Source organism: Sprattus sprattus (genome assembly GCF_963457725.1).
Source record: "Sprattus sprattus genome assembly, chromosome: 16".
NCBI classification, from domain to species: Eukaryota; Metazoa; Chordata; class Actinopteri; order Clupeiformes; family Clupeidae; genus Sprattus; species Sprattus sprattus.
Genome location: NC_137914.1, coordinates 5,767,587 through 5,781,300, shown reverse-complemented (window position 1 = coordinate 5,781,300; position 13,714 = coordinate 5,767,587). Strand labels below are relative to the sequence as shown.

At 42.6% G+C, this 13,714-nt stretch overlaps 1 protein-coding gene across 1 annotated transcript; it reads left to right on the top strand.

The window, feature by feature from the left end:
* The first annotated feature begins 143 nt into the window (after positions 1 to 143).
* On the top strand, positions 144 to 12,261 carry LOC308377614 (adenylosuccinate synthetase isozyme 1 B). The gene is made up of 13 exons (XM_080854335.1): positions 144 to 376; positions 3,056 to 3,158; positions 3,303 to 3,365; positions 3,579 to 3,629; positions 3,710 to 3,776; positions 4,433 to 4,540; positions 4,636 to 4,717; positions 6,414 to 6,540; positions 7,346 to 7,500; positions 8,263 to 8,387; positions 8,759 to 8,856; positions 9,211 to 9,360; positions 9,844 to 12,261. The coding sequence occupies exons 1-13, from the start codon at positions 212 to 214 to the stop codon at positions 9,894 to 9,896; spliced, it is 1,347 nt and encodes a 448-aa protein (XP_080710461.1). The 5' UTR covers positions 144 to 211; the 3' UTR covers positions 9,897 to 12,261.
* Positions 12,262 to 13,714: the final 1,453 nt, after the last annotated feature.

Genomic DNA, 13,714 nt, shown 5'->3' with positions numbered 1-13,714 from the left:
AATAATAATAATATAGTATGTATTGTGGTTTAAACAGAATTGCACGATTTATCGTGCGCGCGGCGACTTGGTCATGTGAAGGTCACTTTGTGCCTCTTCCTCTGACATCACTGTCGTCTGAACCATAATAGGGTGGTCCGGCTTGGAGAGTGGCCGCAGTCTGTTTGTCCTGTTGCAGTTCGGAGGCGCTCACCGCTAGGCTGCTGTGAACATGTCGGCAAAAGATCAGAAAAGCCCCAGCGCAGGGAAGAAGCGTCCTCGGAATGATGTGGGGAACAGGGTGACTGTTGTGCTCGGTGGGCAGTGGGGCGACGAAGGCAAGGGGAAAGTGGTCGATCTGCTTGCGACTGAGTCGGACATTGTGTGCAGATGTCAGGTAACTTGAAGTTACTGGCTTATCAGTGAGTTATGCTTCTCGAAGTAAACTGTAAACAATTGGGAATTCCTTGTCAAATTGAGTGAAGAGACTATGTGATGATATATTGTCAAATCTGTCCAGGTAGGTCTTAACCATGTTTGCAATTAGTTTGCAAGCTGCGTTTGTCACAGTCGAGTTAGCAGGTTATGGATTTGTTGATTCTTTAACTTTTCTAATTGTCTGTATCTCCGTCATGGAATTTTTCAGAGTGCCACTAGGGACCTGAGAATAAATAGCCAAGGATAGCCTACGCACAGCTTCAGACAGTTGACCAATTGTGCTGCCTATCTGTCGTCGTGAGAGTCGCGTGGAAGAATGTAGAAGCTGTTTTCCACGGCTTTGTTATCTATAAATATTGACAGATGACCTTTAAGCGTATCTATAGGCTGTGCTGTGCCTGTAGCAGGCATGACTTCATCAACCACTGTAACGGTATCTGAGCAAACTTTCTTTAAGCTCTGCACCTAATAAGTGAAGGGGTGACACATTTTCAGACGACAAGCTTCAGACGCCACAACTAGCTCTGGGCAAGTGACCAAGAACTCCGCCAAATATCACACCAAAACAACGTAACCTGTGGAGTTATTTTGTTCCATAATTTTAAGTGCCTTTGAAACGCGTGTATTAAGCTTTTGCGATTCATCTTTGTCCATATAGTATGAATGTACGGTATTATTTGGTGTGTGTGTGTGTGTGTGTGTGTGTGTGTGTGTGTGTGTGTGTTTTGAAAAATCCAGTCTGTAGACAGTAATGTGTAAGAGGCCATAGAGAACCACCCACTTTGTTATTTTGCCACAGGGTTACAGGGGTCCACCAAAAATAATATTTTGGATTGGGGACATTTCCTAGATGATTCCTCTAGGGCACAGTCTCAGTGTAGCATATGTTTGCAAGATAAAGAGTATCAAATATGGGATAAGAATAATTTTATATATATATATATACATACACTACTCAAACATAGCCTTTGCAAAGGTTGTTTTTGCAGCTTGGTTTGTCGGGAATGGATAACAAAAATGCAAAACTAAAGTGAGCCTTCAGAGAGAGATGTACAACCTGAAAACAGCAGTAAATGTTTGTGTGCTATACGTTACTCCTGTAAATGAACACATCTATTCTCAAATTAACTCTTATATATTATGTTTAGAATGGAATTTTGTGGGAATGCAACTTACTACTGCTGCTTTTCCCATTGATCAAAATTCTGTGTTTGTGATGGTTTTTCCGTCTCCCAGTCTTTTCGAGTAAGTCTACGTGTAGTCACTTTGAGGGTAAGTATGCCTGTTGTCCAGAAATGGTCAAACATCCCAAAAAATGTTGGTCACTATATAACAAGGCTGGCACATACTATACATAGTGTGTGCACGTGTGTTTGTGGGGGTGATTCCTCGCCTCCTCTGTCTGTCAGCTGCAGGGTGTGTGTCAGTGTGTGTGTGTGTTTGGGGGGGGGGAGGTAGGGCGGCACAGGGAATAAACGGAGGGGCGGGCAGGATACATGAGAAGGGCAAACTGAGATCCCACTTGCTGTGTGGCTTCACGTTGCCCCCCCTGTTAATATAGCTCTTTCTCTTTCTCTAGTGTAACTTCATGTGGGCCTCCATAGTCTAGCCACTGTCATCAGAGCAGGAGGGTAATATGTTTTGTGTGGAGGGGTAGGTGGGGTAGAAAAGGGAAGAATGGGTAGGTGATTTGTGTGGAGGGGTAAGGGGGGTAGGTGATGTGTGTGGAGGGGTAGGTTTGGAGGGGGTATGTGATGTGTGTGGAGGGGTAAGGGGGGTAGGTGATGTGTGTGGAGGGGTAAGGGGGGTAGGTGATGTGTGTGGAGGGGTAGGTGTGGAGGGGTACGTGACGTGTGTGGAGGTAGGTGATGTGTGTGGAGGGGTAAGGGGGGTAGGTGATGTGTGTGGAGGGGTAAGGGGGGTAGGTGATGTGTGTGGAGGGGTAAGGGGGGTAGGTGATGTGTGTGGAGGGGTAGGAGGGATAGGAGGGGTGTCTGAAACAGAAGCAGTTGGGTTTTGCTGGCTGTAGAAAACAAAGCTATACTTCGCAAGATCTCTTGGCCTTTGTGTCATAATTTAATATGCCAGCCAGACACTGAATCAACTATTGATTTATGTAAGTGTGTTAACTGAGACTGCTGTTAAAAATCAAGGCCGGAGCTCGCTCTCAAAAAAGTACCTTAAAAACCGTGTTTTTCATCAAAAAGTGGTTTATTGGCTTCACTACACAAGAAACCTAAAGTGCAAGTGCAAACGTTTCGGAGAGAGAGACTGCTGTTAACATTTTAATGATGATTTTTCAAACCAGCTGACCATTTGTGTTGATTAACAAATGTTACTATGCGTTGTGTGAATATCAGTCATGTAACTCAACACTCTTGGCCAGCTTGTCTGTTAAAACAGCTTTGTTAGTCTGTGTTCAGTGGAGTGTTAATTATCTTGTTTGTGTGAAGTACTGCATCATTACGGTGCATTTTAGGATATAGTTCTGTTTTAAGTCTTTTTTATGTCAAAATCTACATATTGTGCCTTTAATGTGCCACATTTTCACGCACATATAATGATTACATAATGCTCTCAATAAGATAAAAATATTGTGCTCAATTTCAGTTTTTTTCTCCTGTCATCTTTATTACAGGGAGGCAACAATGCGGGTCATACTGTAGTGGTAGACGGCAAAGAATATGACTTCCACCTCCTCCCCAGCGGCATCATCAACTCCAAAGCCACCTCTTTCATTGGTGGGTCTAGCAAATGAGCTTTTCACACAGCTAACAGCTAACGTGATGGGGCTGTCAGTCATACCAGCCAAAGAGACTTGAGAGGCTGTGATGTGGCAGCAGTGTTCAGTTCTTTGATGTTGAAACTCTCTTTGTTCCTTTTAGGTAATGGAGTCGTCATCCATCTTCCTGGATTATTTGAGGAAGGGGATAAAAATGAGAAGAAAGGTAAAAGATGAAGATAAAGAAGCCTACTGTAGACTTGGAATGGGGGTATATCATGAAAAAGAGATATGTGCACTCTTTAAAAAAGATAAACTTCACTGTTTGAGCGATAAATAGTGTGTAGATTCTTTTTTCTTTTCTCATGGAGAGACTGTACCATGTTATAGGAACATCTCTCTCTCTCTCTCTCTCTCTTTGACATAATATCCGACACAGGTCTCAAAGACTGGGAGAAGAGAGTGGTCATCTCTGACAGGGCCCACATAGGTAAGGGACTCATGTGTGGGAACAGCAATGCATTGCTCACGTACAAACCCAATGTTGAGATGCTCTTCTCTTGTGGACAGTGTTTGACTTCCACCAGGAGGTGGATGGTCTTCAGGAGGCACAGAGGCAGGCCCAGGAGGGGAAGAAGTGAGTGAAAGTGAAAGTGAAAGTCCTCTCTATGGCAGAGGTGGTGTAGACACACACACTCTGAAATTCACCTCTGCATTCAACCCATCCAGGGAAGTGACACACACACAGAGTGAAGTGAGGTTACACACTAACCCGGAGCAGTGAGCTGCCATTGGCGGCGCCCGGGGAGCAGTGATCAGGGTTAGGTACCTGAGATGCTCTGAAGGGCACTTCAGCCGTGGATGTGGGCATGGGGGGCATTTTTCCTACTGGATGTGGGCATTTTTCCTACTGGTCGGGGATCAAACCGGCCACCCTACGGTTTCCGGCCTGAAACCCTAACCAGTAGGCCACGGCTGCCCAGTGAGGAGTGCAGACACTAGTCAGTGAATGTGTGTCATACTCGCAGTTCCTGGATTTATTTAGTATACTGTATATGCCTTTCTGCAACTGTATACAGAATTGCATTAAGTCATAGGCACATCAACATCCTGTACATACTCAACTTTAGCTCAAAGAGTTTATAAAAAAGATGTTAATCGAGATGGCATTTCTACACATTCTGTTCACTACATTTCAATGGTGTTCAGTTCAAGTGAAATACATTTAAATATTTCTTGTACTATATGACTGATTCTCAAAAATGTCTGAATGTAATAATTTTTATCTCACAGCATTGGAACCACAAAAAAAGGAATCGGACCGACGTACTCCAGCAAAGCTTCTCGCACCGGCCTGAGAATCTGTGACCTGCTTGCTGACTTCGAAGAGTTTTCAGCCAGGTAGGAGAGTGTGTGTTTCATAAAAGCCTTGATATACTGTGCCTCTGCTCATTTCTTTATCATTTCATATAATTTCTTTAAAAATATATATATAGATTCAAACTGCTTGCTCAGCAGTACCAGTCCATGTTCCCTACTCTGGAAGTGGACGTCGATGGCCAGCTGAAGAAACTTCAGGTGAGTGTGGATTCTATAAAGTGCGTTGGAAGAGCTGTGTAGATTCTATAAAGTGTTTGGAAGAGCTGTGTAGATTCTATAAAGTGTGTGGGAAGAGCTGTGTAGATACTATAAAGTGTGTGAGAAGAGCTGAGTAGATATAAAGTTTGTGGGAAGAGCTGTGTAGATATTATAGTGTGTGGGAAGAGCTGTGTAGATTCTGTAAAGTGTGTGGGAACTGGAAAGAGCTGTGTAGATACTATAAAGTGTGTGGGAACTGGGAAGAGCTGAGTAGATTCTATAAAGTGTGTGGGAACTGGGAAGAGCTGTGTAGATTCTATAAAGTGTGTGGGAAGAGTGTCCTCAGACTTTGCCAGTGTACTGTAATCGTGTCCTCAGTTGCCAGTCCCCCTGTCTTATTTATAGATCTTTTGAATCTCCGAGTAGGGATGATGTTATCTTATATGCTGGGCTAGACATTCCTGAGGCCTTATAAATTAGTCCCACATAAGATGACACCCACATACCTGGTCAATTAACAGCTCATTTGCACATAGGAGAAGATTTAAGGCTGTATTTAGTGAAGGTCTTTGGTTTATGCCTACTGTTTGCAACTACTGTTATACTACTTCTACTTCTACTACTGACATGATGTGATATCTTCCTCAAGTACTGTATATGTGCTTTTATTGTATACTTTTCTATAAAGAACAGCAACTAGTAAAGTTTGGAAAAAACCTAACATATGTTCCATGTGGTTCTGAACAAGCAGAGTATAACAAACCAGCAGGCCAGCTGACTGCTATGCATAATACGTTTTGAATCCAACAAGATGTCTTTCTCGTGCTGTCAACTGTTGCCCGTTAGGTGTGAGAACTTTGTCCTCTCTCCATGTGACTTGACATTTGTCTGGGAATTCCCCGCCCCTTCACTGCATTTCATTTGCTCAGTTAGTCTGGCGAACTCTTCAATGGAGGTCCACTTCAGTCACGTAATTGGACACTCCCTTAACCAATCAGACCAACGATAATATATAACGATACAACGATCGGTAATAAAGCAAACACATCTTTTTTCTGTATGAATTGTTCCAGGGCAAGTTTCTGTTCTATTTTCAAAGAAAACTTGCCTTTGAAATCATCCAAGACAGCCGCGAGAGCAGTATCAAAGTTTTTCTTTGCTTTCGCTTTTGTTACGTAGTCGTGGATAGTTTAAATCCGCCAATGGCGCGCCAGGTAGCCAAAAGCCAGTTTGTGATTGGCTCCAAGGATCCTGGAAATGCTGAAATGAACTTCTATACAAACTTTGCCAGACCCACTTCAGAGGCAAAATGAAATTGGCGGAAGAAGAGGGGCGGGACTTCCCAGACAAACTTGACATGGCTTTGAGACCGCATCTAACACTCCCTATAAGCGGCTTACCTGTCACCATTAGCTACATGTTACATCGGCCTTGTTTATGCGGCTTACAGATCGGCATAGACTACCTCTCTCGATTGGCTCAGACATCGGCGTAAAAATAAGGGGCTTACATTTTTTCGTTAGCTACATTAGGCTTACAAGCTATAAGCGAAAAATGCGATATAAGCGGCTTATATTGACACATGTATACGGTATGCTTTAGTCAGTTAATGTAGCGTGTGTCAGACTCGAGTCCACTTGTAGACTTTGAAGGTCACCCCCCCCCCCCCCCCCCCCCCCTTTGTGCAAGCGTGCAGGAGTATGCTGAGCGGATCAGGCCTATGGTGAGAGATGGGGTGTACTTCATGTACGAGGCTCTACACGGTCCACCCAAGAGGATCCTCGTGGAGGGAGCTAACGCTGCCCTGCTTGACATTGACTTTGGTAAGGCGATACTTCTGTCGCTTTGAAGGCACGTTACTGTTTCTACTTTAGGCATAGGCCAGTTTTGTGTGTGTGTGTGTTTGTGTCTGCATGTGTGTGTGATACACAACTTTCATGTGTTTGTATGTGTGTGTTTGTGTCTGCCTGTGTTTGTGGGTAATACATGTAAAGAGTCCAAACTTTCATGTGTTTGTGTGTGTGTGTCTGTGTGTTATACATGTAAAGAGTCTAAACTTTGTATGTGTTTGTATGTGTGTCTGTGTGTCTGTGTGTGATACATGTAAAAATCCTTAACTTTCATGTGTTTGTATGGGTTTGTGTGTGTGTGTGTTTGTGTGTGATACATGTAAAGAGTCTCATGTGTTTGTGTGTGTGTCTGTATGGGTGTGTGTGTGTGTGTGTGTGTGTCTCTGTGTGTGTGTCTGTGTGTGTGTGTGTGTCTCTGTGTGGGTGTGTGTGTGTGTGTGTGTGTGTGTGTGTGTGTGTGTGTGTGTGTGTGTGTGTGTGTGTGTGTGTGTGTGTGTGTGTCTCTGTGTGTGTGTCCCCTGTGGTTGGGGACAACATCTCAGATCTTCAGCTGCTTGTTTAGGGAGACATTGAAGATATTCTCTCATATATTCAGGGTTTTGCCTCTCATAGTGGGGTGTTGATGTGGTTGGAGTGGTCAGCACCGCCGTCCTGTAAACCGTTGACCCGGGTCCAGTTCCTGGCCACTGCGAGAGGCCTCTGTGGGTCACCTTGGCTAAAACCGTCTGCTAAATACTTGATCTTTCATATGAACTTTCTTCTCATGTTCCGTGGTTAGGTACATATCCCTTTGTGACATCATCAAACTGCACCGTTGGTGGCGTGTGCACCGGCCTCGGCATCCCTCCTCAGAATGTGGGCGATGTTTATGGTGTGGTGAAGGCGTACACCACACGAGTGGGGATTGGTGCATTTCCCACCGAACAGCTCAATGTGAGTGTGTACCGTGTGCTATTGCCCCATTTAAAGCATTTACAGGACTGTGACATATACATTACAGTATAACACATATATACAAAATACATTGTATAAGTCTATGCTGCTGCACCATCCTTGGAATTTATTTGATTTGATGGTTTTTGTTTTGCACGACACGGGATATTTTATATATTTATATATATTTTATATATATTCTACAATATATGACATTGTGTGGTGCATCTCTGGAACTGTTCTAGAATAGCCTCTTACAACACATTGACCTACCACTTACCACTTACCAGCCACCACCTCAAGATCCAAAATACACAGAGAGCATGACACTGTGAAACACTTGAAATGTGGGACTTAGTCGTGTCGCCTCTCCTAAAAGCCGTATGCAGGGCGAGAGCCACATGTCAGAGGTCAGGATGTTGTCTCCGCTGTAGAAGCCCACAGTCGCAGGGATTCGTTTAGGCACTTCTGCCGGGCCTTGTCCCTTCCCGACTGCAGCTCAAAGCACAGACCATCCCATGACCTGTCACATGACATGTCAGGTGACAGGAGCTCCCGAATGCCTCTTTTATCTCAGCTCAGTTTTAGCTGTCAGTGCACAAGCCAGTGTTGACAGGGGAGTGAGCAAGTCTCTTTTATGAGGCTCCAAAACCTGCGGTAGAATATCTTAGCACCTTGTAAATAGTTGCTGATCTGAGAACAGTGATGGGTATTGCGAGGGCTGACGTGAGTCTTTCTGCTTGCTCCTCTCCCGTGACGCAGGACGTCGGGGAGCTGCTCCAGACCAGGGGCCATGAGGTGGGCGTGACCACGGGGAGGAAGCGGCGCTGTGGTTGGCTGGATCTGGTCATCCTGCGCTACGCCTACATGATCAACGGCTTCACCGCGTCAGTGCAGGATGCTGCCTTCTTTATCTCACCTGAAGTAGACTAGCGTCAGTGCAGGATGCTGCCTTCTACATTTACATTTACATTTAGTCATTTACATTTACATTTAGTCATTTAGCAGACGCTTTTATCCCAAAGCGACTTACAAGGAATTTTGTATTTACATCAGGAGCAGTTAAGGGTTCAGTGTCTTGCTCAAGGACACATACACATTTGGTAAGGAGGAGTGGGGAATAGAACCAGCAACCTTCCAACCTTCCATCTTTATCTCACCTGAAGTAGACTAGTGCAGGACGGACCTTAACCAGAGAGGAAATGTTGAACAAACTTTTAAATTTACATCACACATTTTTTCTCTTCTTTTTATACAGGTTGGCTTTAACCAAACTTGATATCCTTGATGTGATGGATGAGATCAAAGTTGGTGTTGCGTACAAACTCAATGGCAAACGAATCCCATACTTTCCAGGTACCACCTCAAAGAATGAACATGAAGACATTTGTACATTTATTTGGGCTTTTAGGCAAAGTAGATACCTGTCAATAGATGTATGCCGTATCATATCCCTTCAGTCTGCATCAGATGTCAGATTGACACAACGTCACACAACTTGATAGGAGAGCATACTACATTGAATGTGTGTAGCATTGTAGTCCCTTCGAGATTAAAGCACAATCTAGTTTACTTGGGCATTTGCTCAACTGGCAGCGAATTGTCCTACGGAATTTGTGTTGTACAAGCAAAGAAAAAGATTGAGAATTGTTGGGAGAGTGGCCTTCTCCGATGGCCCCGTTCCAACCAGTCTTCTCTTCCCCATTCCAGCCAACTTGGAGATTCTTCAGAAGGTGGAGGTGGAGTACGAGAAGCTGCCGGGGTGGAAGAGTGACACCTCATCATGCAGGAAGTGGGACGAGCTGCCAGCCAAGGCCCAGAGTTACATTCGCTTTGTGGAGAGCCACGTCGGGGTTCCTAGTAAGTCAGCTCTGTGGAGAGCCACGTCGACGTTCCCAGTTAGTCAGCTTTGTGGAGGGCCAAGTCAGTGTTCCTAGTAGGTCAGCTGGGTAGAAGGAACATTAAAGAAACAGTGAGGTGGTAATCCAATAGGGACCAGTCCATGTGTGAATTTGTGTGTGTGTGTGTGTGTGTGTGTGTGTGTGTGTGTGTGTGTGTGTGTGTGTGTGTGTGTGTGTGTGTGTGTCTGTGTGTGTGTGAACTGGGGGAGGTTTGATTTATATGTTAAGTTGGATATATATGCCCAGTTACTTCGAAAGGACCAAAAAAAAAGAATGTTTGAACTAGGTCATACAACCGTAGTCGTACTGTTTGTCATTTTCAAAAGTCATTCTTGTGTAGTCAGATGATTATTTTTGACAATGATCAAACTCCGATATGGTTATTGTACATAATTGTTTTTAAACACACTAACCTTGCTTCATGCTTTTCCTCTTTTTACAGTCAAGTGGGTCGGAGTTGGGAAGTCCAGAGAATGCATGATCCAGTTGTTCTAGGGATTCCAAGAACCTCCTGTGCTTCATGCATCCTTTCTCATCTCTCTATCTATCTCTATCTATCTATCTTTCTCTCTCTCTCTCCATCTCTCTATCTATCTTTCTCTCTCTCTTTATCTATCTATCTCTCTCTATCTATCTATCTCTATCTCTCTCTCTCTTTCTCTATCTATCTATCTTTCTCTCAGCACCAGCCCATCCATGGTGCTGTTCAGTATGTATGTGATATAGACTCCCTTTGTTGTCCCAGTAAATGGTCATTTTCAGTTTCATTTCTGGGTAAAACAGAACACAACAAGCAAATATCTAATTCCTAGAGTGGAAATATGACCACAGTGCCCTTCACAATACATGCAATAAATCTACCGATGCACTGATTACAAGACCAAAACTACTGAAAGCGCAATATATTGGGCAAGTCCTGTTTACATGAAGGATATCCAACTCTGTCGTGACGTGACCCATTGCAATAAAATCAAGTCACTGGCATTCTTGACAGGCAGACGTGCGTCTTCTCTTTGAGTCTGCTAGCACTTTAATATATTTATAACACAAGGACATACACTTTAATATATATAACACAAGGACATAAACTTTAATATATATAACACAAGGACATACACTGTAATATATATACACAAGGACATATGTTGCACGTGCCTCATCCAAAGGTCATGACCCCAGGGGTGAATGTGTGGCCATCTTCTTGTATGACGCTCCAAGTAAAGTTTATGTCTGGTGAGTTCATATTCAGGTAGAGTTTATGTCTGGTGAGTTCCTATTCAGGTAGAGTTTATGTCTGGTGAGTTCATATTCAGGTAGAGTTTATGTCTGGTGAGTTCATATTCAGGTAAAGTTAATGTCTGGTGAGTTCATATTCAGGTAAAGTTAATGTCTGGTGAGTTCATATTCAGGTAAAGTTAATGTCTGGTGAGTTCATATTCAGGGCAAGAACAGTCTCAGAACACTACTGTTAATCGCCAAGAATTGAATTGGCCTAATGTGTCGTAAGTGCTACACTCTGCAAGGATTTGTACGACTGAGTTGACTTTTGCAATTAACCTTCCCTGTCCCTACATAAGCCTTCATTTTAGACTTGAAAACCCATGGCCAGTATTTATGCTCATTTAGTTCTAGTGAATGTGACCAATAGTTCTTATTTTGACATGCACCGTGGTAATATTGAAAGAGCTTCTTGCTGCTTTTGAGTATACAACTGCTGGGATGTAGCTACCTGAGGAAAATCCGAAGTGATCTGACGACTTAGTTTTAGTTTAGTTTTCTCATCAGCACAGTGTTTCGGAGAATCTAAGAATGTGTCCGGCTCTTAGGAAAGTGAATCCTTGAACACACATGACATGAAAGCAGTATTTATTGTTACACCAGTTTGTATTGCTCTTAGCTTGATTGTTCTCTCCCTTGTACGTCGCTTTGGACAAAAGCTTCTGCTAAATGACTAAATGTAATGATGTAAATGTGACTACCTGCCAATGGGCCACTATGTGGATTATTCAGAGAGCTGCACTATGCACCGTCAAACCTGTCCTGTGGGGTATTTCCACAAAGGGGAAGATGTGTGCTTATTTCCTGCTCGTCAGGGATTCCTTTCGTAGCACCAGTAGTAGGGTTAAAAGAAAGTGGAAGTCTGCGAATAATACTAGAATGGATTGTATTTTTTGTGGTTGATTTGAATACAGCGCATCATGAGATATGTTGATACATGGCCATTTATCGGAACAGGTAAAAAAAAATATGTTCCCATATTTTGTCTCAGTATTTCACACCTTCACACCTGCACCTTCATCTGAAAAAATCCACTTAATGTTTTACATTCCTCAGGGAAATGTCAGGGAAAGATCATCCAGTCAACTTGCCCTCATTCTAATACCTACTCACTTAAGTTTGTTTAGCTTGCGTGTCAGTGGGCCACAAAATGGTTGATCTAGCAAAACGTCAAAAACAACAGCAAGTAAGGATGACCTCGCTGGTCACCGACATTCTACTGGCTGCTAGCACTGCATTCTGCCACACGATGGTGCTATTGGGCTTATGGCCTTAAATAGGATAGAGCGGGGTAAGTGAGGATTTCTTCAAAACTGAAATAGCTACCTTGTGCAACACAACCCCCGAGTCAACATCTTGTTTACCTTCGATCAAGGTCACTCTAAAATGACATGAGCACAATATTTCCACTTTTCCCCCTCTAAAGTAAAAAATCTTGCAAACAGAAATAATTTATTTGTTGTGAGACGCAACAAATGGCCCATGCTGCACGAAGGATACCTCAAGAGAGGCAATCTATATGTTTTGCCAGATTTACATCATGTTAGTTGGGATATTTTTCTTGTTAAAGAAATAATAAGGGTTACTTTCATGCTCACTTAGGGTGTTGAGTTCAGTTTCGGATAAAAAATAAAAATAAATTTACGTGCATTATTATGTGTATCATAATTATGTGTTCTTATTTCATTATTCATTTATGGGCCAGGTTGACACAAGTGTACACTCTCAAGTTAATGCATACAAATGTTGCACTGAAATATTATCTGACAAAACAATTAATTTGAAATCTTTGCCCAAGACTTTCATTTCCGCCATGATATGATGTATCGTTCACATATGATGTATCGTTCACGGATACCGTGAGACAAACTGACAAGGGTGACAACATCCCCCTCTCCCCTACTTCATCGCATGAAACAACCCCTTTCATCACTTTGGCACATTACTTATCCAGGTTAATTATTTTGCAATGCATGAAGTATTATTGTTAGATCATATGTTTTTACTCACAAACTTCATTTTTGATTTCAGTATGTGAAACAATGCTCCAAACTGCATTTTCTGCTTGCATTAAAAAGAAGCTCAAAATACCTTAATACCACTTCGATCACTTGTCAAGCTAGCCTGTGAGTCCACAAACAAAATCATATGTTCAGTTTTACTTCATAATATAAGCCTTCCCAGTCAAAAATAAGAATAGTCTGCCAATCTGTGGAATCGGAAAGAATAAAATATACAAAACAAACATTACCATTAACAACAAATAAACATTATAATACACTGACCAACAGTTCAGGGAGACACAGCTAACATTTACTGCAACATTCCTGAGACCTAAACCTGTCCTTAACAAAACAATCCCATCTTGGCTTTTCACAAGGACAAAATGGCCAGGCGTATATTATTTGTGTTTTTAGGTGCTACCTATGAGTAAAGTAAAGCTATAGATCTCTCTCTGTGCGGAATAATCACTAAGTCTAATAAGGGTCATTATGAAGTAGGCCTAAAACACTTAGGGGCCATCAGATTCCTCCTGAACTACAGAAAGGTGTCACTTCGTGGGCCTATTTGCTATAATCTGCTTTTATCCATTCAGTTAATGACTACACAGACATATGTAATAACCACAGAACAATGAACAACACCCAATAAGCATGAGGAACATGGAGTCAACATCCTATGTTTAACTCTACCATGTTCTACCATGTAGTGTGTAGTACATGCATAGAGGGAACATGGTACAGTTAAACATAGGATGTTGACTCCATGTTCTTCATGCTTATTGGGTGTTGTTCATTGTTCTGTGGTTATTACATATGTCTGTGTAGTTACAGTTACACAATTCTAATATTCAAATCATCAGCTTGTCTTTGCAAGGTACTGGAAGTGATGAATCGAGGACGGACTGATTGGAATTCATACTACAATGAGCATACTGGAAGCTATGAGTAAGCCACTTGTAGAAAACTGAAAAAGCCATAAACTTTTGAGCAACAGAGAGTTTCTGCATTTCAAGGTAACTTCACTCACTTCCT

What these genes read in the sequence shown, in the direction of transcription:
- LOC308377614 (XM_080854335.1), top strand. Translation starts at nt 212, where the DNA reads ATGTCGGCAAAAGATCAGAAAAGCCCCAGCGCAGGGAAGAAGCGTCCT. An exon ending in ACATTGTGTGCAGATGTCAG is followed by an intron (nt 377 to 3,055) that starts GTAACTTGAAGT and finishes TCTTTATTACAG; the next exon opens with GGAGGCAACAATGCGGGTCA. An exon ending in CTCTGACAGGGCCCACATAG is followed by an intron (nt 3,630 to 3,709) that starts GTAAGGGACTCA and finishes TCTTGTGGACAG; the next exon opens with TGTTTGACTTCCACCAGGAG.